The sequence below is a fragment of the Puntigrus tetrazona genome, chromosome 7, assembly GCF_018831695.1.
Source record: "Puntigrus tetrazona isolate hp1 chromosome 7, ASM1883169v1, whole genome shotgun sequence".
NCBI classification, from domain to species: Eukaryota; Metazoa; Chordata; class Actinopteri; order Cypriniformes; family Cyprinidae; genus Puntigrus; species Puntigrus tetrazona.
The window spans coordinates 7,692,346-7,716,431 of NC_056705.1; the positions used below are offsets into that span (position 1 = coordinate 7,692,346).

A 24,086-nucleotide genomic window follows, 5' to 3' on the forward strand; every position below is an offset into this window, starting at 1 on the left:
TCTTGAGAACTATTTTTCAACATTTCATCCGCTTGACTCAAGTAATGGCTCTCGCTCTGCCCACAACTTTTGTATCTATCTGCAGGGGGTCTATTTCTAAGTCCTTTGAAAGAATCTGTAATTTATCACTTATGACATCAAGTAGAGATTTGATTTTTATCAGACCACATTGTTAGATTTCAGGGAAACACTTTAATTAGAGGAAAATAATATGCAATCTAACCCGAAAGTGTGTCTGAGTGCATTAGTCGACTCCTTTCAATTGTCCATTAATTGTTATTTTGGGGTTTCTAGTCATTATCTGCGCTATAGCCTTTTAAGGTAATGAACACAGCCATGCTAATATTGTTTCGCAAGCATAAACTTCGAATTTCAGTCTCCTCTTCAACCACTAGACAGATTCATTGCCATGCTTATTGTATGTGTGCTGAATCCGGCTATCTCTAATGGATGATAAAACCTCTTGACAATACTAATTAGCCTAAATTCGCAGCAATTACCATATGGCCATTTCTCTTTTGGTCAGATCAGATTAAGCAGTGCTGAGGTTTTTATATGTCAGGATGTAAAACGCTTCAGTCGTGTTCCACGCTCTTAATTACATTGTTTTAGATTGCCTGCATCGACGTTTCCAAAGTAATGCACGTTTTTCTATTTCTCAACACCCAAAATCAACTCGGTAGAATAGGTTTATTCATTTCTCTCTTAAATACAACGATATATCAGAACATGAAGACTTGCAGACAAACTTCCCTGCGCAAATGTCTCGCTTGTGAGGGAGGTCCATCCGTGTATGTGTGGTATAGAGCAAAATAGAGCAAAAAAATCGCCGCTGAAATGCTAATAATGCTGTATTTTTACAGGTGCATGTTTGGCACTGGCCGATTAACCAATCTTTAACCCTGACCCTCCAGATGCCCTTTAAAACGCCCCCTTTGGTGCTTGTATTTCTGTTTTCGAGATCTTCAGGTGCTGTCTGCCACACAGTGAGCAGTGACCTAATAAAGGTCAAACCGATGTCTCCGAGAGCAGACATATCAGTTCTGATGGACCATGAAGAGTATTACTAAATGCTGGCCTATGGTGGAAAAAGTATGCTTTATTTTATTCATAATATATTTCCTGTTTTAATAGTACATTGCAAAAATGCTACCAAAAAATAATATTTTTATTATTTAAATTTTTAATGCTTTAGCCCATTTTCACAATACAACTATTAGCACGCTTTAAAATATTTAAAGAAAAACAACCAAAATATATGTTTTACAAAAAAAGTACTTGAATTGAAAGTTATATGTAAGTATATTTATTTGCACTTAAATATATTTTGGAATATATGATCATTGTAGCAGTGCATTGAAAGTGCTTTATTAAGTAAATTATTAAATAACCTGAAGTTGTGTGTTTTTAAGCCAATTCACTTGATTAAACTTTGCTTTCATGGAGCAATAAAACAAATAAAGCAAATAAATAAAGCTAATGCGTTATAAAGTGTCCAGCCAAGTAAACTCTGCCTATATTGCATGGCCAAAAACTGTCCACCGTTCACTCACCTCGCATTAATATTATATCAATGCATTATTATAACCTATCCTTATAAAGTAAAGCTGAAAAAAAACAAAAAAATTGGCTTTGATATCTGTATAAAGCTACAGAATTAGTTCCCCAGCAATTCGTTTTTAGTCTCCTTCAATATTGCTTGTTTGGAAGTGGAACGAAAGCAAATAAATTATGAGAAACTATAAATTTTTAAAAATAACCGTAAATAACAGCTCACTTCTTCTGAACATGCTATGCATTTATTATTTATTGTTACATTTGTTTGCATCTCTGCGCGCCCACATACCGTATTTTCGCTGCAGCTAATTCTCAATAAAACTGTTTTCATTTATGTATTTTACTTTTCTGTTGTCAGGGATGAATGTGAAATAATGACCGCAACCTATAACCAGCTCTACCTTCCAAGATGCTGATCTTAATTTATAATCGAGCCGTCGTCTTATAAAATCGAATAGGCTACATGTAAGATAAAGATAATAGCTGTGCTGTTATTTCGACACAGACTGCATGAAAAATGAGAGAAGCAGCGCATCTGTGGTTTTAACTGAAAGCGCAGCTCGCCGACCAGAGCAGATCGGAGAGAGAGAGAGAGAGTGTGTGTGCATAAAGAGAGACCTCGCGCTCGCGCGGCAGATACACACACGGTCCACGCTTAATGCGCATCTTGTATATTAAAGGATTTTAGGGGCCCCTTGACTTTTGGGGGCCCAAGGCTTTGCCTAATGGCTATGTCTGTCTCTGTTTGAATGCAGAAGATGCCCCATCCTCACGCTTGAAAGCCACCAGGGTTATAATTTGTACATCATAATTGTTTCTTTTTCTTTGTGTGCGTGTGTGTGTGTGTGTGTGTGCTATTGCAGGAATTATATCACTGCTCATTGAAAAACTATTTTTGATGCTGTTCACTTGATTTAAACAACCGCTTTTGATTTAGCGCCATTTAGCATATCAACAGTGCTTAATGGGAGCAGGATCATACCTCTGACGACAACAACCAAACAAAACAAAAAAAAACAGGTTAAGTAGCTATTCATAATACCTATGGCGTCAAAATGGCTAAGAGCTCTGATGGTTGGGACGAAATATAATTTGTGACAAGCCTGAATTCTATTTATTGTATACATATTTATTTATCAAATATGTATTGTTTTAATATTTAATATTTATCATTTATTGCATAAACAAAAACATGCAAAAACAAAAAACCGCTTGCTCAAACTGTCCATTGCATTATCTTTTACAAACATCTTGTAGACAAATTTTGAAGCAGTGTTCGTTAAAATATATTCACAATATTCATAATGACGATGAGCACAATATAGCCTAGCGACAAAACATATATACACTAGATATCTTAAATTGATCTGTGTTTTTAACGGCGTTACGCCTCGTCCCACCATAGTGATCTCTAAATCACGTTTTTATAACTTTAAACGTTTATCTTTCAGTTTGATTTTGTTCAACATCTAATCGTAATTCTTAAGTCTAGCGCTTCGTTTCCTGGTTTTGGGGTCTTCATTCATAAACTGCATTACTTCGTTAAATTTGCTTGATTTAATAAAATATCGCTATGTTATTTTCACAGCGCGGCTCAATGTCTGATCGGTGCAGCTAATATCTCACGCCACGGCGATTTTTAAAACAACTCTCACAATGTAAGAGACAAACTCGATAAATGGTCTTTAATGATTTAATTCGCTGTAAAGAAGGTCAGACGATCGCACAGAAACAAACAGTTTGCTGCAGAGTGCGACAAAGAGGGAGGGCAGTCCTCCACTTTTATATCTCAGTCTCACCCAAGGTCACAAACTCTTACCAGCTGTACTTTTCCACAGAAGACGAGTGACCTGAAAACGCTTCACTATATCCTTTCAACTAAAGCCCAGTCCCTTTTATTTGGGATCCTCACGACCCCTTAGGTCAAGCGCAGACCCTCTCTCATCAGTATAAATGAAGTTTTCACCACACTCACAAACACAAGGAGGAAAATATATATATTTCAGCGCTTTTTCTCACAGTTATATCACTATAACTGTTTATACTCATGCTTGGATTCGGTGCTTTGCCGTCGTTTTACTGCACTCCTCTGGTGTAAAAAAATATATATATGTCAATGACTATATATTTACATTTACATTTACATTTAGTCATTTTGCAGACGCTTTTATCCAAAGCGACTTACAATGGAGAGTACAACAGCGATTCATTTTTGAGAGACAAACAGACAAAGTAAGTGCTTGTAACACCCAGTCACAGGGAGTGTTCAAATTAGTACATGCCAGAAGGGAATGAATAAACAAGGGGAGGAGAAGTGAGACAGAGACAGTGAGAGTATTTTTTTTTTTTTTTTTTTATGAGGTCAGGTATTGCTGAAAGATGTGAGTTTTCAGCAGTTTCTTAAAGATTGACAGAGATCCAGCATTCCGGATATGTATGGGAAGATCGTTCCACCAGCCAGAAACAGAGAACGAGAAAGTTCTGGAGAGTGATTTCGAGCCTCTTTGAGATGGTACCACGAGGCGTCGCTCGCTAGCAGATCTCAGACTTCTAGAGGTGTGTAGATCTGTAATAGTGAGTGGAAGTAGACCGGTGCTGAGTCTGTGGTTGTTCTATATGCAAGCATCAGTGCCTTGAACTTGATGCGAGCTGCAATCGGTAGCCAATGTAAGGAGATAAAGAGAGGTGTAACATGGGTTCTCTTGGGCTCATTGAATACCAGCCGTGCTGCTGCATTCTGAATTATTTGTAGAGGTTTTATTGTGTTCGATGGAAGTCCAGCCAGAAGAGCATTGCAGTAGTCCAGTCTAGAAATGACAATGGCCTGGACAAGAAGCTGTGCAGCTTGCTCTGTTAGAAAGGGCCTGATCTTTCTGATGTTGTGTAGCGCAAACCTGCAGGATCGAGCAGTCTTTGCAATGTGATCTTTGAAGGTTAGTTGGTCATCGAGGATTACACCAAGATTTCTGACTGAGGTTGATGGGGTAATTGACGAAGAACCTAGCTGGATGGTGAAGTCGTGTTGTGTAGTTGGAGTGGCAGGGAATACAAGCAGCTCAGTCTTTGTCAGGTTGAGCTGTAGATGGTACTCTTGCATCCATGTCGAGATGTCCGCCAGGCAACCCGAGATCCGAGTAGCTACCGTTGGATCGTCTGGATGAAAAGAGAGGTAGAGCTGTGTGTCATCGGCGTAGCAGTGGTAGGAGAAGCCGTGAGCCTGTATGATGGGGCCTATAATGATAATGATAATAAACACAGAATGATAATGACTATAATGATAACAAGACATCACTGAAGAGAAAAACAACTAATAAATCCACCTTTAATGACTATATATATCGCATTGTTTGTCCATCAAAGTTCAACACTACTTTACATCTAAAGAGAAGTGCTTCTTCTCATCAGTTAACGTAAACCAGGAATGGATTAACCCTTGCCTTTCCATCATCCTTACCAGGCTGCTAAGGGAATGTTTCTATTTTCAGGTATGTTTCAATTCCTTGTAGATAAATATTTCACTTAATAGCATTTTTTTTTTGTTCTCTGTCTTTAAGAGTTTGCTTCTGTTTGACCAGTTCGGTAGAAGGAACCAACTCAGACGAGTGATTCGCTTTCTGATTCACATGACCAGAAATTCTCGAATTAGTACAGATATCTTAATACAATATCTTAATACAAATATTACAAACTTAAGTGTTTATTTAATAAAATGTAAAGCGTTAAACATTTAGAAGATGTGTTGGTTGAAATGTAAACCATATTTTATAAGCCCTCTCTGACTTTTTATATTTGCATATAAAAAGTGCTTTATCAGCATTCGACTACGTTATTTTCCTCATTTGTGTGTCACTTTGGAAAAATACATTTGCAAAAATGAATACATGTAAATGCAGAGCTGAGATAAGAACGCTGTTCTTCATAAGCAGTAATTCCTATCATCATTGATGCAAAACAGATGCATTTTATGCTTTGGAAACAAGTTTATCTATCTTCAGAATTTTATATTCTAATACTTTGGAATACGAACAGAGAAAGCAATTAGCCTACTGTGTTTTTAATAAAAACTAGATGATCTTTTGACTGCTGTTTTTTTCTGTATTTATTCGTTTTTTTTTGATAATGTGAGCTGAATATTACAAAAATATATATTCTTGTATTTTGAGTTAATTTTATTGCATATGTGTAAACTCCATATAATAGTATGATCCATAGTTCATAATCACAGGGGAATTTCCAGAATTCTATGCATAAAATATTACGTTACACAGAATTATTACGATTATTACCAGTTTTTGAGGAAGAACCCACGTCATGGGGCCAAAAGAGCTCTCCATGCAAGTGAAGGTGTCAAAACAATGAAAACGAATCCATCAGAGAGACAGCAGGAAAATGACGGGTGGCCAAGTCAACAGTTACATTCTGAGAAGAAATAATGCACTGGCGAGCTCAGAAACTCCATTCACGGGCGGACAACAGAAGTGGACGATCGAAGAACCCTCTCCACGATCAAGAAAAACCCTTTCACAACATCCAGCCAAGAAAAGGACACTCTCCAGAAGGTAGACGTGTCTCTGACAAACGATCAAGAGAAGACTTTATGAGAGCAAACACAGGGGCTTCACCACAAGGTCCACTCAGTCCATAGACTTTAGCTCACTCTTAACCAGATGACACTCCCTCACCACATTGATTCTTACACCACACCGCTGTTGTATTTCACTCCGCTCTTTAATTCCCATCATCCATTGCACTGACGACACACACATACCTGATTGAACTCATGAAGCGTTCACCTGCATTCAATTAAACACACACACCATAAATAGAGGTTTCTCCCTCTGTTCTACGTCGAGTGTTGTTTAGCGCTTATCCCTCTCCTAGAGATAACAACAAGAGCCATTCCCTGTCCCTGACTAGTGTCCGGATTTACTCTTTGCCTGCCGTCTCGCACATTGTTTGTAGGTTTGGATTATTGTTCTGTCTCTCCCCTTTGGATTACGTTTGCTGTGGTTTCTCTCTGCTCTCTGGTTTTCTATGCATCTGTTTGCCTGTTTTTACCATGTTTTTGAATAAATCTTTGCACTTGGATCTCCTTATCTGCCAGGTTACAGATGCATTACAGACCTGGAAAATAATAACAAAAAAGGAAACCCAGTTTCTGGTGATGTCCATGAGTTATTAAGCTATTATATTAAGCTATAAATATCTTAACACCTAGGGATCCCTAAATTTGAGCAGAAAGTATGAAAATTTGGTCAATGTCCATATATTTATGTAGCTGACTGTATATACCATAGTTGGGATTTATTTTTTGTGGCTTTTGAGGTTAACCCACAGCCCCTCCACAGTAGGAGAGCCCCTACCATTAGGATTGGACTCCACATTTGTCTAAGGAGTGTATTCAGTTCTGCTTCAATATATATGATCTGTGATCACTGATCAAGCTATTATTAAGTACTTAACCTCTTAGATTATAGTTGTTGTAATAAAGTTATGAGTTTATAATACTTTAGTAGTTAGCTGAGTTTCTCTTTCCCTTTTGTGTCTAAGAAACTGCACTCATTATCTGTATTCTTTGAAAAATACAAATCTGAGCCACTTAAACTTGAAGGAAATAGGTATAGGTGTATGTGTTTGTTGGGAATTGTGTTCTCAGGAAAGGAGTAGCCACAAACAGTAATGGGAACTAATGCACAAAAGACAATGTCATTGGCTTTTATCATCCCTAATTGATTAACATGGTGCTTTCGTGTCTTCTTCTTCTTAAGCCAGTCTTACAAGGTTTAGAAACTTTAGAAACTTCACATCTCCAGACAGATGAACATTTCCCTGACTCTTTATAGTTTTTGAAAATAGCACCAAAAACATTATTATTGTTATTTTTAATTTGCGGAATGCATTTTTAATGAAAGCATGAATATAATATGAATTAAATATAGATGCAAATGGTCACTGGGACGTGTCACCGTCACTAAACATGATTAAATGATTAAGTTTCGATGAACTTAACTCATATTTGAGTGGCCGCATATTTTTTGCATTTATGCGGCCACTCAAATATGAGTTAAGTCAATCATTTTCCCATGAAAATTATTCAGAATGCCTGTGAAATCTGAAACCCAACATGTTTTACCACATATTTCATCACTATATTTTCTCAGCAGTGAAGGGAGTGCCTTATTGCATCTTTTTTCGTGCTTTATGTTTTACGTGTTTACACATAATCGGCTTTCTTGCGAAACATAAAAATCGGGAAGAGATTTTGATCCGAACGAAGTAATAAAAACTGATTAATACACACATGGGAAATATAGTTAAGTTTATCTCGAAATTATATCAGAGGCTGCTGCTTCATTCACGTGAAGAAACGCAGGAGATTTCTCGGGAGGATTCGTCAGATTTTCGTCGTAAGGAGAGATTTTAAATGGAAAGTCATCTTACGATATTTACGACACTCTCTGACAGATGTTTGAGGGAATGTGGAGTAAACCTGGCAATCATAATCACAGTTTTGTCCAAAGCAAAAACCATTTTATATATTTAAACAGATTTAATTCCTTTTGACCCGAGTTGCTATTTTACCTGAGGGTTATGAAGAAAAGAAGATTGAATTATTTACTTCAGATACTTCTGGTATAGCTGACTATAACACTATAAGGGACACGACATAACAACACTATAGTTATAATAATAACATAATAAATATGTTAATGTTTTGCTTTGGTGTCTGATTTAATGATCTGAAATTTTGCTCTAATTTAGTTTTTTTTTTTTTGTGCCATATTTAGATCAATAGTGTTTCTTTAGTCTAAGATTTTCTCATTATTATATAACAACTTTACTCTAAGACATATGGGAGTTTTACTTTAAGTGTAACACTATAAGAACCTGGCTCTATGTAAAAGTCATCTATGTTTTTTTTAACTTTAAATGTCAGGCTTAAAAGGGTTGAGCACTGAAAAAAATAATCTAGCATTATTCAGTAACTGTAGGATGTTGGGAACTTACGACAAGCACCCTTTTTTTTATTTACTCCCTAATGTGACGCAAGACACCAAAATCTGTTGTAATCAGCATCGCAAGGCAATCGTTGAGTCAGACGGGATCTGAATTAAACCAGATTCAATGTTCGTCAAAAGGAGCATTAATTTACTCGTTTAAAACACTATTAAAAAAAGCTCTAAACAGAGCTAAACATCTAATAATAATAATAAAAAAACACCTCACATTTCAAAAGTAAGCATGGTTTAATTAAAAATAGAGTTTAATCAATCAATCAATCAATCAATTAATCACAAGGGTGTATGGGAAAGTTTTTAGTTTTTTTTTTGTCAGATGACTCTGACACAGGGTGTGTTTTTCCACGTCGTTTGGGTATTTAAGCAGCTGTCCGGTCAAAGACATCTCACATTTCTGGCTTTCATCAGAAGAACTGATCTTGAGAAGACGTTCATCAGTCTGCAGTCATCTGTGAGTATTTTTCCAGTGGCCACTCAACTTGATATTTTGACATTAGTTATTGCAGTATTGCATGTAATAGGTTTTAAATGTAAGTAAATGTGGAGGAAAAGCAATTATAAATTCCTTTAATTGCATCGAAACAAGGAACAATAGTAACTTTTAAGATAAAACATACTTTGTGTACTTCATCTCTGACATTATTTTGAACGCTATTCTGTTATTTCCAGATCTGCTTTAAAGATGTCCAGCCCAACAACTGTGCAGAAAGTCGGTGGTGGAGGTGGCGCTCCTTTTACATTTACAGGTGAGAATAATGGCGCCAATTTAGAGAAGATCGGGGTGTGGTTGGGAGAATGGCAGGTGAAGGCCGTCAAGGTTTGGCTTTCAGACGGCAGAAGTGAAACCTTTGGCAATCCACACGGGCCCTATCAAGAGTACACCTTCAAGTCTGGCGAGTGTTTCACCTCACTGTCCCTGTGGGACAACGGAGAAAACCGACGCCTTGGAGCCATCAAATTCAAGACCAACAATGGTGGAGAATTTTTTGCAAAAATGACCAAATACTCCCTACCAACAGAATACCCCATGGATGTCGGCTCTGGGTTTTGTCTGGGAGTTGTAGGAGGAGCTGGTGCAGATATTGACCGCATTGGGTTCATGTTTCTCAATGCGGTTCAATCGGTAGTCCTCACCAATGTCAGCTACCCCACTCTCCACCAGCTGATACCAAAGGTGTCAGTGGAAGAGATCAAATCCATCACTTACAAGAATGACACCTCCGCTAATCAAAAACAAACAGTCGAGACTTCAAAGAAAGTGACCAAAAAATCATCATGGTCCATGAGCAACAGCTTTACATCCACATTTAGTGTGGAAGTGAAGGCAGGGATTCCAGACATTGTAGATGTTTCCACAGGATTCAGCGTCAGCGTTGGAGTAGAAAGCAGTTATACTCAGGAGTACACCGATGAGAGAACCGAAACACTGACCTTCCCTCTCGATGTGCTGCCTAAAAAGAAAGTGGATGTTGACATCACCATCGGCAGAGCCACGTTTGACCTGCCTTACACCGGCACGGTGAAGATCACTTGCAGGAACGGCGGTGTGCTACAGTACGAAACCCAGGGCCAATACAAAGGCGTCACTTACACTGATATCAAAGTGGATACTAAAGAATATAATCTGTAAAGTTAAAGCAGATTATACATGCGAAACAGAAATTCTTTGATTTTCCTATTTTTAATCAGTTATGTATCAGTTATCCTAAATATAGTTTCAGGAGGTTTCATGGAAAATATACGTTGAGCAATATTCTCGAAATAATATTTTATTACAGAGACATTCATATAGCGTATACTCTGTTTAATTGCTTTAATATATCATTTTTAGAATATCAGTTACTCTACATTTAATCAGAATTTTACTGGGTTTTAAGGGGATATGTATATCAGTTCAACACTGTTATTGTTGAAATTATGTTTTATGATTTTAATACAGAAACATCCATATAGCTTATACTTTGCGTGATTACTAAAATCTCCTACTTGATCATGTAAGATTTTCAGATGTGTTTAATCTGACTTTAATAAAAGGATGACACTTCATTAAATAAACAATGGTATGAGTTTTCTGTGTCCTCTACATGACTGATTTGACTTGATTTGTAACTGATGTGTGTGTGTGTGTGTGTGTGTGTGTGTGTGTGTGTGTGTGTGTGAGCATCGTGATTCTTGGTTCTTGTTTCCAGTACAACTGTAATGTGAGATTTATGAACAGAACTAATTCTGTATTTCTGTGATTGACTGACATGAATCACTGAATCATATTCATTCCAGCTGATGGCTTCTGTCTCCTGTATCCTCCTTTGCACTGTGTTACTAATAATCAATAAACAACTAATAAGCAAATCAAAATAACAGCATATAAACTGATGTTATACATTAAAGGTGTACTCTGCGAGTTATGAGATACTTATGATTCATTGTTGAAAATTTGCCTTAGCACTTCTATTATTCTACTTTTAGACAAATTTAAAAAATGAAGTAGGCAGGATTTACTATTGAAAGAATCAGAGATCAAACTCCAGTTTTGACGATGAAAGAGGGAAGGCTAAGAAAAATGTAGCCTAAAAATATTTTTATTTCATACCCACCAAAATAGGAGGTTCTATCTGTATTATGTGTATTATAGTAGGCCTACGCTGAATTGACTTTAAACTAAACAGTTATATTTGATAAAACAACACTATTGACACACAGGGTTCATTTAAAATGCAATGCTTTTATTACATATTTGATTAAACATCAGCAATTCGTACGTGATGAAGTAATTCACATAATTTGTTAGCAGCGATGATTACTAAATTAATGAAGCTATATGAATGCTTTGTAGCAGAATCACAAGTGATCAGTTTGGAAAGGACAAGCTGAGTATGTATCTTTCCGGTTTAAAACCATTGAGCACGTTCGAAGGCACCAGTGGAAGCCACAACGAGATCAAATGTAGATACACTGCCGATAAAGCCCAGCCAAGAACAATCTGCCTCAACATTACAGATCGGATTCTTTAGTATTCACTTTGATGTCAGTGTAAGTGACGCCTTTGTATTGGCCCTTGGTTTGGTACTCTAACACAGCGCCGTTCTTGCAAGTGATCTTCACCGTGCCGGTGTAAGGCAGGTCGAACGCGACTCTGCCGATGGTGATGTCAACATCCACCTTTCTTCTCGGCGGGACATCTACAGCGGTAGACAGTGTTTCGGCTCTCTCGTCGGCGTGCTCATGGCTGTAAGTGCTTTCTCCTCCAACGCTGAAACCGTATCCTCTAGAGATCTCTTTAACCTCCGGGATCCCCGCCTTCACTACCACGCTAAACGTTTCAGTGAAACTCCTGCTCATGGACCACGAAGATGTTTTGGTCACTTTCTTCGAGGTTTCGATTGTTTGCTGTTGGTTGGCAGAGGTTTCGTTTGCGTAAGAGCCCGTTTTGATCTCTTCCACCACCACCTGCGGGGTCAGCTGGTGGAGAGTGGGGTAGCTGACATCGGTCACGACTACCGATTCAACCGCGTTGAGAAACACGAGCCCGGCGCGGTCGATACACGCATCAGCTCTTCCTTCGACTCCCAGGCAAAACCCAGAGCCGATGTCGATGGGACGTTCTTTTTTTAAACCCCCGTTTGTCATCTCCGCGTAAAATTCTCCGTCCTGATTGGTCTTGAATTTGATGGCTCCGAGATGCGTTCCTGCTTTGTTCTCCCACAGGGACAGTGAGGCGAAGCACTCGCCGGACTTGAAGGTGTACTCTTGATAGGGCCCGTCTGGATTGCCAAAGGTTTCACTTCTGCCGTCTGAAAGCCAGACCTTGACGGCCTTCACCTGGCATTCTCCCACCCACACCCCGATCTTCTCTAAACCGGCACCATTATTCGTCCCAGTAAACGAAAAGGGACAACCTCCTGTGCCACCAACGTTTTGAACAGTTGTTGGGCTGGACATCTTTAAAGCAGATCTGGAAATAACAGAATAGCATTCAAAATAACGTCAGAGATGAAGTACACAAAGTATGTTACTATTGTTCCTCGTTTCGATGCTATTAAAGCTTTTCCTCCACATTTACTTACGTTTAAAACCTATTACATGCAATACTGCGATAACTAATGTCAAAATATCAAGTTGAGTGGCCACTGGAAAAATACTCACAGATGACTGCAGACTGATGAACGTCTTCTCAAGATCGGTTCTTCTGATGAAAGCCAGAAATGTGAGATGTCTTTGACCGGACAGCTGCTTAAATACCCAAACGACGTGGAAAAACCCACCCTGTGTCAGAGTCATCTGACAAAAAAAAAAAAACTTTCTTTCCCATACACCCTTGTGATTAATTGATTGATTGATTGATTGATTGATTGATTGATTGATTGATTAAACTCTATTTTTAATTAAACCATGCTTACTTTTGAAAGGTGAGGTGTTCTTTTTATTATTATTATTAGATGTTTAGCTCTGTTTAGAGCTTTTTTTAATAGTGTTTTAAACGAGTGAATTAATGCTCCTTTTGACGAACATTGAATCTGGTTTAATTCAGATCCCGTCTGACTCAACGATTGCCTTTCGATGCTGATTACAACAGATTTTGGTGTCTTGCGTCACATTAGGGAGTAAATAAAAAAAAGGGTGCTTGTCGTAAGTTCCCAACATCCTACGGTTACTGAATAATGCTAGATTATTTTTTTCAGTGCTCAACCCTTTTAAGCCTGACATTTAAAGTTAAGAAAAACATAGATGACTTTTACATAGAGCCAGGTTCTTATAGTGTTACACTTAAAGTAAAACTCCCATATGTCTTAGAGTAAAGTTGTTATATAAAAAAAAAATCAATAAAGAAAAAAAATATGGCAAAAAAAAAAACAATTGTGCAAAACAGGTTAACGAAAGTAAAAAGTAAAAATCAAATAAAAAAAACTAAATTAGAGCAAAATTTCAGATCATTAAATCAGACACCAAAGCAAAACATTAACATATTTATTATGTTATTATTATAACTATAGTGTTGTTATGTCGTGTCCCTTATAGTGTTATAGTCAGCTATACCAGAAGTATCTGAAGTAAATAATTCAATCTTCTTTTCTTCATAACCCTCAGGTAAAATAGCAACTCGGGTCAAAAGGAATTAAATCTGTTTAACTATATAAAATGGTTTTGCTTTGGACCAGGTTGAACGCCACATTCCCTCAAACATCTGTCAGAGAGTGTCGTAAACATCGTAAGATGATTTTCCATTTAAAATCTCTCCACATATTTGAGCCTTACGACGAAAATCTGATCCTCCCGAGTAATCTCCTCCTGCGTCTCTTCACGTGAATGAAGCAGCAGCCTCTGATATAATTTCGAGATAAACTTAACTATAATTCCCATGTGTGTATTAATCAGTTTTATTACTTCATTCGGATCAAAATCAAAAATTTTGCAAGAAAGCCGATTATGTGTAAACACGTAAAACATAAAGCACGAAAAAAATGCAAAAAGAAGGCACTCCCTTCACTGCTGAGAAAATATAGTGATGAAATATGTGGGAAAAAATGTTGGGTTTCAGATCTCACAGGCATTCTGAATAATTTTCATGAGAAAAAATGATAATTTTCATCATCAGTGGTTTTTACTCCTGGCCTGGGATAACTACATTTCTCCTTTATCTAACACTTTGTTTCAGTTCAGCCGATGCCGTGGTGCAGCTGAATTAAGAAAAGTCACTGCGATACACTCACAATCGCTGTAAAATATATGCAAAAATATCGCCACTCAAATATGAGTTAAGTTCATCAAAACGTAATCATTTAATCATGTTTAGTGACGTCCCAGTGACCATTTGCATCTATATTTAATTTACATTATATTCATAATTTATATATTTATATTATCTTTCATTAAAAATGCATTCCACAAAATAAAAATAACAATAATAATATTTTTGGTGCTATTTTTAAAAACTATAAAGAGTCTGGAAAATGTTCATCTGTCTGGAGATGTGAAGTTAAAGACAACGCACATATCTTTTTTTTTTACAAATTTGAGGTTTGCATAGATTGGATTTTTTTTTTAGTTGTGTAAAGATGAAGCACTAAAACTTTCATACAAGTTTTGGAGGGTTTTTTTTTTAACTAACAACATAAAGGTTGTTATACGTAAAAAACCATCACGATTGCGCGGACAAATGAACCCCAGCCTAACGATAGAGGTTCTTACGATGCTATAAAAAAGAAGAAGAAAAAGCATTAATTAGATGACGGTTTAGAGACTTCAGAAATGTGTTGTGCATCAAATATGATACTGCTTTATAGGTTTAAGGGCCAATCATGATATAAAGGAGTCATCAAAACATCAGCGGTTCCTTTTCGCCTTTATATATTTGATTTCATGTCTGCTTATTGCAAAGCTCCATAAAAAAAAGTGCATACAAGAAAATAACATTCATGCAAAAAAAAATTAAATGAACTTTATTTTGCTGGCTTGTTAAACTGCAGGCCAGTGAGCACTAGGTGGCACTGTCCTCTTCATTTCGTTCGGTCTCTTGCGGTCAGCCGGGGAGGAATTATCCGCAACGGGGGTAAAAGCGAGGTCAGATACATAGTATTAAAAAACAACGGCGTACGTGCGTTCGCAGGACGCGGAAACCCGCCGGTCTCAGGTGAGGTGCCCAGTCGCATGACCTCCGAGCGACCTCGACATGACAACGTGTGCGTCTGTGGGAAGTCGCCGCGCGCAGCCTCGGGGGCCTGTAAACAGCGCGGGGCAAAAGTTCAGGTCGTGTGCCACTGTCTGTCATCGCTCGGCGAAAACAGATGCGTCTGTCGTTTTTCTCAGCGAACTTGCACTCAGAGCCGGTTTGTTTGCAGCCCTGTTAACGCAAGGACTTGATTGATCTGTTCGTCTCGAGATGCAACCGAGCGCCCCTTTAGCCCGACCTTTATTTATAAGGCGCTTTTGTGTCGGTGTAGCTTTACGGCAGCCTAATAAATAGGAAGACGGTGAGGCGAAAGGACGATAGTTATCGATGCAATCAAGTCGACAATATGAGTCCTAGGGCGAGGAACCGAAACTCGGGAGAGAAAAAAACTACAAAAATGTCAAAAGTTCAACTGCGCCTGCACCCTCTAGCGGAAAAAACGCGGCCTGTTATTTACACAAACACAAACATTCTCCATCTGTTTGTTTAACGTGTGTCTGGGATCCGATTGCTCTCGATCGTTCTGACTGGATTTTGTCCAGTGCTGCAAACGCGAGCTCATTTTCGCAGATACAGATTACGGTTTATGCCGTGTGATTATTACGCTGAAATTAAGATGCGCTTTTACGCAGCTTTTCATCTTTTGCAGGTGTGACTAAGCCTCTTCCTGAAAAATCACAGTCTGGCGCCGTCTAACACCCATCCTCGTTTCTGCCGCGCGGAAATGCATTTTTGACGAGCGGAGGGTAACGGAGACGAAACACCCTCCATTTTGGTTTTATCTCAATTACCTGCATGAAAGTTTGATGCCGGCTTTGAGAGCGCGCGGCAGCAATTGAGTTTCTATGGAGCAGATTAAAGATTGATCATTTATATATAATGAGGTCTCGCCTGCAAGCGCGCTGGAGGCGGAAAGACACAATAGACCGCGTCTGCTCTTAGAGGGCCTACATCTAGATGGGTTTAGCTGTATTAGGGCCTATTTCTCGTAATATTAGACTTTAATCGGCTGCATTTCTACCATCGTAATGCTATATGTTGGGTTTTAGGCCAATGTGTTATTAGGGACGGTTTGTATTTGTTGGGTTACAACCTGGAGTTTTGATGATTTGACACGAAGCATTTTGGAAGTTTTAATTGATTTTGGAGATGCCTAATTGACTGCTGTGGCAAAATGAAATTCGCTTTTTAAAAGAATTAAAAAGCGACCTAGATATTGATAAATGTGTCCCATAGCGTTTTTTTTTTTTTTTTGCATTTAAGGTAAACATTTTTTTAAATTTTGCTTCGTTATTTTGCTTTTTTAAGCATCCTTTACAACTCGAGAGAGATATTATTGATCACCCTCTTTCTATACCCTCTTTATATATATAAAAAAATTAGGGTTTTCGCAACAGTTCCAATTTCACAAAGAAACCCTACTTTGTTGAATTATCTCAAGACCATTTTGTCTTCTGAAAAATGCAAAGATTATGTGGACGTTAAAGGTTCTTCGTGGAATCATGGATGCTTGCAAACTCTTTGGTTATAATAAAATTAATAAACTGATAATATTCTGGATCAGGCTCTGCTAAACAGAACCCGAGGGTGACGTTTTAGTATTTTCCCTAATTATATCAGTGTGGAATTTGATTATTCAGATCAAGAAAGAAGTATTGCTAGTTTAAGATGATATCCTAGGGGAAGTTTACGAGAAAGAGAAATGATGCATCAGCGGGGCAGAGCGTAAATATTCCAGGAGATGCGTACAGCCCGGGGTGGAGGGGATGAATGGAGTTACAGAGGGAAGTCATTGGCTCCGTGGAGGCCTGTGACGGTGCATCTCCGCGACGTCTGCTCAGATTGCTTTTGTTTTGATGTATCAGTGGCAGCGATTTCACGTGCGCCCGCCCGGGCAGGGTAAGCCCGACCGGGGCACGGAATGTCTCCTGGCGCGGTGGATTTTATGAGTGATTTCACAACACATGCTCTCAGTGAAAATGGACTAATTGCGCCGAGAGAACGTGCGTACGCGCGCGGCCTTTTAAATACGGGCGACAAGATTTCAAAAGCACACAAATAAATGCGCAACGCGCGCGCGCGCTCAAAAAAAAAAACACACGGCAACCGCGCGGTTCTCTGCCACAGATTTAGGCAAAGCTTCTGTTTGCCGACAGCCTGGCCGATATTACGGTCAGCGCGTCTGAAGAGGAGTGATCTGATGAAAATACGCGCGTGGCTCGTAGCAATAGAAACAAAACCCACGAAGACGACGGCGCGCAGAGCTGCCCCGTCCATTACTGCGATTTTCTCGCAGGGTGAATAGTTCACATCGCATCACCTGAACCCCGGCATCTGTTGCTGTTGCTATAGAAACCCGCTGCTGGACGCAGGTTGCACGGACAGCTGACTTCTGCTCTCGGTTAATGCGTCCCGACTGACCGCGCGCTATCGCACCTGTCCATCCTTTGCCAAACTTCTCGCGTTGTTTCGCTCAAATCGCTTAAAGAGCGCGTCATTCTAAAACAATGCAAATAATTTGTTCATTTCAATGCCCATTACACCAATCGGATCGACGCTTGACCTCCCTGCGGAATAATTAGTAGGCCTAAAATAAAATCATTAGGCGACATACGCAACCGATCTTGGGAGTGTGCATACGCAGAAAAAAAAAAACATTATTATTGGAAATAAAACAGCATTCACTGTGACCTAATTATATGGTGAAGTTCGGCGCAAGGCAACAGACAGTGGCTGATTTATTTAAAACAAAAATCAAACACTTGCAAGATTAGTCTGGAAAGCTTAGTGCGCATATATAAAAAAAAGTCTATGCACATTTGCATATATATATATATATATATATATATATATATATATATATATATATGTGTGTGTGTGTGTGTGTGTATGTGTGTGTGTGTGTGTGTGTGTGTGTGCATTTTATACGTTAAGCCTAATTAACAAACTTCACACAGTCCACTTTTAAGAAGATATTCTGAACATTATATATTATATATTTTTATTATTATTATTCAGCCTATATCTAAACATGGACTGCGTTATAATATCTTCTAATACCTTTGTCGGCGTGTATTAATTATTCATGGGATCTCAGAGTCCAGAAAAAAAGAAGAGACGGCCGGAGAGGCTTTACGCCCATTTGAGTTTCAAGACGCTTCCAGTTGCTTCTCGCAGAATCACGGGACGCGCGGGAAGCTGGAAGAAAACAGGTAAAGACGTGCACCGATATGTCTTCCTATTACTACACGCGTTTATGGGTTGCGCAGGGACATTTGGTGAGGTTTTTTTTATTAAAGTAAATGTTCCTTAATTTTTCTTGGCACCCGTCTCTAGGCTGTATTCGAAGGGAATCGTAAGTGTGTCGCTCGCTCTGTCCGCGCGCGAGCGGAGTCTAGGACCATGAGCGGCGGAGCGTCTCCTCCCCGCGCGCGGTGCATTCACAGTTCACGGGCGTCCGGACGCTAACGCGATGAGACAGGGGAACCTTTACGGCAACAAACGGGAGTATAGTATCAGGGAAGGCTGACCGAGCCGTGAACCGCGGCCCTAACACGGAGCAAATTAACATCAACAAAAATAGCGCTGCGTTTTCAGATCGCTTATGTGCGAAGCGGCGAACGCAGCCCGCGGTGTCGGCTCGTCTTTGCGCGGGGATGCATGCCAAACCCCCACACCACCCCACCCCCCCGCTTACCTGAGCAGGTGGCCCCGGGTCCAGACGCTAGACCTGGACCTGGTCCGGACGGACAGAACCAGAACCGATCGGTTTGCTGTAACTGCACGTCTGCGCTCAGAACTGTGGCTTGCGCGTGAGTCTCGCAAATAAAACGCGCGTTTTAAGTCAAAAGGTTCCCAAAACAATGCGTACGGCGGCTTATTTGCAGATGCTGCGTAATAAACGATTTTAACGTCTCTTTTACGTAATGATTTGACATTTTATGTTTAAAGTTATTAGGAATTGCGGTTTGAATGTCTGTGGATGTCTGCGTTTCTTTGCTAGACTGGTAAAAATTGTTTACGGCGCACATAGACCTAAAAATAGTCATTTTAAATGTTACGTTTAAAATGATGATTAGCATTGAAATATTGTTGAAACATGCTCTAAAAGGGTTACACGTCTCACAAACTAGCCTTTCTTTCTCCGTCTGCTATTCTTTGTCTGCCAACTGATTATTAAGAAAATAAACGGAACGTGTTTGAGGACGTCGATAAAGGTTTTAGGCACGCGCAACCAGTGCGTCCTGTACACGTATCTCGTTGCAACGCTCGTGCAATGTTCAGGGGAAAGAAAAAATACTGCATGGTACGAAGGAAAAACTAGACGCTCAGCCTCCAAAAACCGAGGCACGATTTTAAGAGACAAAGACGCGTCGCGCGGAAATGCGGCGCGTGACGCCTCGGCCGAGGGCTGGTGATGAAATAGAGACAGGGACGGGAAGAGAGGCAGATGCTTTGACGAAAAGCGGTCCATTAAGTGAAGACAGAGCGGCGTGACGGGCTTAAAAGCCTCTGCTGACTCTCGCAAGGTGAGATGTCAGTGCGCGTTTGAGCCGAGCGCATCTTACCTTCCTGAACTCGCGCGGACCCCTGGCTCTGGACGACTCAACCCTCAGCACTTCACGTGTATGTTAGCAAAAAACTTTGCTCACAGATCATAACTCCTTTGCATAAACGAGAGCGCGCGGCGCTGGGCACGTGAAAGCGGAGCGCCTGCTTCTTTCAAACATCACGTGGCTTGTTGAAGACTTTTCTTAAGAGATATGATCCATATCTAGAGAGGGCGTCGCAGATTTTGCGTGTTATATAGTGCATATCATTTGCGCGCGAAAAAACACGTATTATGTGCACGTCAAACAATTAGGCATCTTGCCAAAGTTCATGTCTGCGTATAAATAACACGTAACATGTAAACCTACAGAAAATGCTGTTTTATTTAGCAATTATTTAGATTTTTCTATGCACCTTATAACGTTTAATAAACCTAATTGTACTCCACGGTTTTAGTGCCTTGTGGAAAACGCATTTATCACATGATTTTTTTTTATTTATCAGTGTTTTTGCGATGAAATAGTAACTTTATAGCAGTTGATGAAACATATTGTTCATCGGCAAAAATTTAAGCTTGGTTCTGTAGGCCCACTGTAGTTTTATGGTAACCATAACTGCTGTTTTTGTAGTGTTTTTATAGCAACTCTTTAAAAACCTCCGCATAGCGATGCCTTGGCAATCATCAAACCCACTCCAGCGTCACAGCGGTGAGTTTTGTAGCGCCAACAATCATATTTTCAGCAGAATTGGGGGGAAATCGGGTTTCGTGCATCCTGCCGTGATCACTGCAGGCACATTAACATTTAATTATTGAGATTTAAATGATTTTGCGCTTGTCCTTTAGGACACAGAGAGTGCCACTTTTGCATTCGCTGACTTGTGACATCACGGCCTGTGGGCCTAGACACCAAAAATACTGTCTGGAGCTAAAACCTGCAGCCTTTTCTCTGGATTCATTGAATGCCGGTTCAGATTTATACAGCCTATTGTTTCTTTCGATATCATCCGAGTGGGTCTGCATCGGCGTGGTCCTTAATGCACGTCCATGTTTAGAATCTGGTTTCTGCACCGCTACCAAAAATGTAAATGGCAAACTGACTTTTTTCCAGGACAAAAATCATGTTAGAATCGTGTGCACTGCTGTTTTTAAAGTGTTTAACCTACTGGAGGAATCAACCTTCGAACGACGTGCAGCTATCGAACCGCATTCACAGACGCTGAAAATATTTTAACTTAAAAAAATGACACACTTCACCTTATAGGAAAAACGATCTGTTCACATTCAGGACTTTCTATCCGCCGCTTTCAGCGTGCAAGGTCATCTATAAAGTGAGAGAAAGAAAAAGAGAAAAACCAAGCTCTTTATATCCATTCTGTGGAGCCCCTTTTAAAGCGACGCCTGAGTGAATTGCTCTCTGTATGTTTTTCACACTTCCCTGCTGTCCGTCACATTAGCGCCTCCCCGAAGATCCATTACCGGAGCGCTTTGACTATCTCCAGAGAAGCCCCGGACGGAGATATGGAGAGAGGCGAAGCTGCTGTTTGCTTGACTGAAAGAGACCTGAGCGTCACGCATATAGCATATTTATATGAGCGTGTGGATGTGTGCATTTGAGCAATCTGCGTTCCATACATAACATAAAAAAAATTTGAATTGAACTGGATTTTACACGAAATACAACACAGGATGCAGCGGAAGCGGTCGTCATTAATTTAGACTAATTATGCCAATTTACTCTGTCAACGCTATTCAAAAAAGCCAATCGGCAAAGCAATGCCTTCGCCTTGTAGCCCCACAGAATGCGCGTTTGTTTTTGCAGTAACCTGGGGTTATGTTTCTTCGATTTCAATGTTCCTGAAGTTTCTCGAACTTCAATCGTGACCCTGAATTCACGTGAGCAGCACGAATGTCCGTCCGTATCTCGCGGGCGCTAATTAAATCTAATGTTGAGCGGTGCAGAGAGAGAGAGAAAATGCATAAAAGCGTTTTTCCAGCCGGTTATCTCCAAGTTGCAGGGATTGGGAGCTCGGGCTGAGTTTGGGTCGCTTGCGTTTCTCGGATCTGCTTTCTTCGGGATGTTTGCTGTCCCTGGAGGTTTCGCGAGTGTCGTTTGGTTGCTGTGACTTTCATACCTGCGCTTATTAAGTGATAACTCGCATGGATAAATAAATTCACTTGATAATTGGCCTTTTTTGTTGTGATTTGTTGTGCTAAGTGTGCCTGCAATCTTAAGAGCAGTGTCAGATGTCCCTCCTCTCCCTCTTCCTCTCAACCAACCGTCTTCTCCTACATCTGTTCTCCACCAATCACAGCAGAAACCAAACCAAAGGACCTCCAAAAGCCGGCGAGGGATGATGGATGTCTAACGGTTATGAGGTTCTTTACCAATGAGCCATTTCCTCCCCAAAAAAAGAGTCCAAATGCTGCAAATAACATACATTCATTGATTTCATATTACAGCCCATCTGCCAGCATTGGTCTTTCTGGTAGAGCAGATGCAGCCGAGTAAATAATTCATTAGCTAATTAGATGAGTGTTTTGCCTGGTCTTCCAGGGACAGACGTGACTGCGGATCTGCGAGTGGATTCTCTCTGGATTTCGACTGATACTGTTAGTTTCGGCTCTTATTTTGAGCCCTTCTTTCAGACCTGATGACCAAACCTGTTTACATATGCATATGTTTCTGTTTCAGAAGTGTCTCGGGGGCCTTTTCCTGAAGATGTCTGAGCGGGTGACTCTCGATGCACTGACTCCAGCTTCAGCCACTCATTGTGAAGCTTTCCCAGGAGTTTGAATAGGCTTTGCCCGACAGCTTTCTAAAGATTGCACTCATCCCCCGCTTGTGCACCTTTTCCTACCCAATTTCTCTCTTCCAGTTAACTTTGCATGTAATATGCTTTGATACAGCGCTCTGCGAGCAGCCACTCCTTTCAGGAACGACCTTCTGTGATTCACCCTCTTTGTGGAGGGTGCCAATGATCGTCTTCTGGACCACTGCCAAGTCAACAGTCTCGTGGTTTCAAAAGACAAGAGATACCCAGAATTTTTTACCAAAGATATGGTCATTTAATGCAACTCAAATGTAAATGTTCCAATATTTAAAGATGCCATCATTTGTCTTTCATGTAAGCTCTAACAATCAAAATACTTTTGAAATGTTTTATATATGAAAATATAGTAGTAGTAACAAAAATAATGAACCTTTTCACAATATAATTTTTTATATGCGCCTTTATATATTCTCCACGTATATATTAAATATATATTAATTAGGCTAGTAAGTATATTTTTTTGCGAATGAAAAGAAAACGATATTCTAAATGTTACGCATATAAATGCAAGTTCATTAAATTTTTTAATTATTATTTTATGCATGCATAAATACAGATACACACACGCAAACATATGTAAAATATGTATTAAGAAAAATGAATATGACAAATGTGCGTGTGTGTATATAATGTTTTGTTTAGACATTGCATTATAGGCATCTGTCATATCACATGTTTGTTTGTAATGATTTGCAATTCGATGCAATCGTTGGCGAACGACTTTTTAAGTGGTTCTGTCTGTGAATAAACCGTGGTGATAGTAGCTATCTATCAATCAGCTGAAAAGCCCACTGTAATTTCGTCACGCGAGTCAATAGATCAGCGCGTTTCTGTCACAGCTGATTATACGTTCACGCTGACCGACTCGCGGCGTTTCCTGTTGGTTGACCTCAGGCTGACCTTACGACTCACGCTCTCTGACCTGGCGGCGGCCCTCAGCGCTAATGTCGCGTGACGACGGTGACAGTGTTCACACGTCTGAAGCCGATCGGTCCTGGTGAGGGCCGGACAGTAATCTGGACTGGCTTCTGAGAGTTCGGCCGGGCAGGAGTGTGACTTGTTTCTCACAGGTGTTATTGTCATCTCTGCTTCCCGTCGTAGCCCTTCCTTCACCGCCTCGGACGATGAAAGGTTGTGACTTTTCATGCTAGTTTAATATTAGTATTTACTTAAATAGCCAAAGAAAGCATTGCAGCACCTACAAATGAAAATTTGTCAAAAGTATTCACGCCCCTTAGGCCATCCGTGACGGGTTTGTGGTTTTATGGGAAGCGTTTTGGAGCGTTGCGTCACTTGCATTGCGGTGATTGGGTGCCGTCAGAATGAGAGTCCAAATGATAAAAGCATCACAATAATCCACAGCACTCCAGTCCATCGATTAACGAACGTCCCGTGAAGTGAACAGCTGTATGTTTGTAAGACGTTATGAGTTCATAAACCCTATCACCACCAACTCCATC

General features: G+C 39.8%; 3 protein-coding genes across 3 annotated transcripts in view; 2 read left to right on the top strand and 1 right to left on the bottom strand.

Annotated features, from left to right (window-relative positions):
* The first annotated feature begins 8,904 nt into the window (after positions 1–8,904).
* LOC122348660 (aerolysin-like protein) lies at positions 8,905–10,647 on the top strand. The gene is made up of 2 exons (XM_043244328.1): positions 8,905–9,027; positions 9,246–10,647. The coding sequence occupies exon 2, from the start codon at positions 9,259–9,261 to the stop codon at positions 10,204–10,206; it is 948 nt and encodes a 315-aa protein (XP_043100263.1). The 5' UTR covers positions 8,905–9,027; positions 9,246–9,258; the 3' UTR covers positions 10,207–10,647.
* The window catches only part of LOC122348662 (aerolysin-like protein), a 333,550-nt gene continuing 318,444 nt past the window's right edge, over positions 8,981–24,086 (top strand). Inside the window, exon 1 of the mRNA XM_043244331.1 lies at positions 8,981–9,027. The gene's annotated coding sequence lies outside the window, so the exon portion shown is untranslated. The remainder of the gene's footprint in view (positions 9,028–24,086) is intronic.
* LOC122348661 (aerolysin-like protein) lies at positions 11,285–12,842 on the bottom strand. The gene is made up of 2 exons (XM_043244329.1): positions 12,720–12,842; positions 11,285–12,528 (listed from the first exon to the last, which is right to left on the bottom strand). Exon 2 carries the CDS (start codon positions 12,513–12,515, stop codon positions 11,568–11,570), a length of 948 nt encoding a protein of 315 aa, XP_043100264.1. The 5' UTR covers positions 12,516–12,528; positions 12,720–12,842; the 3' UTR covers positions 11,285–11,567.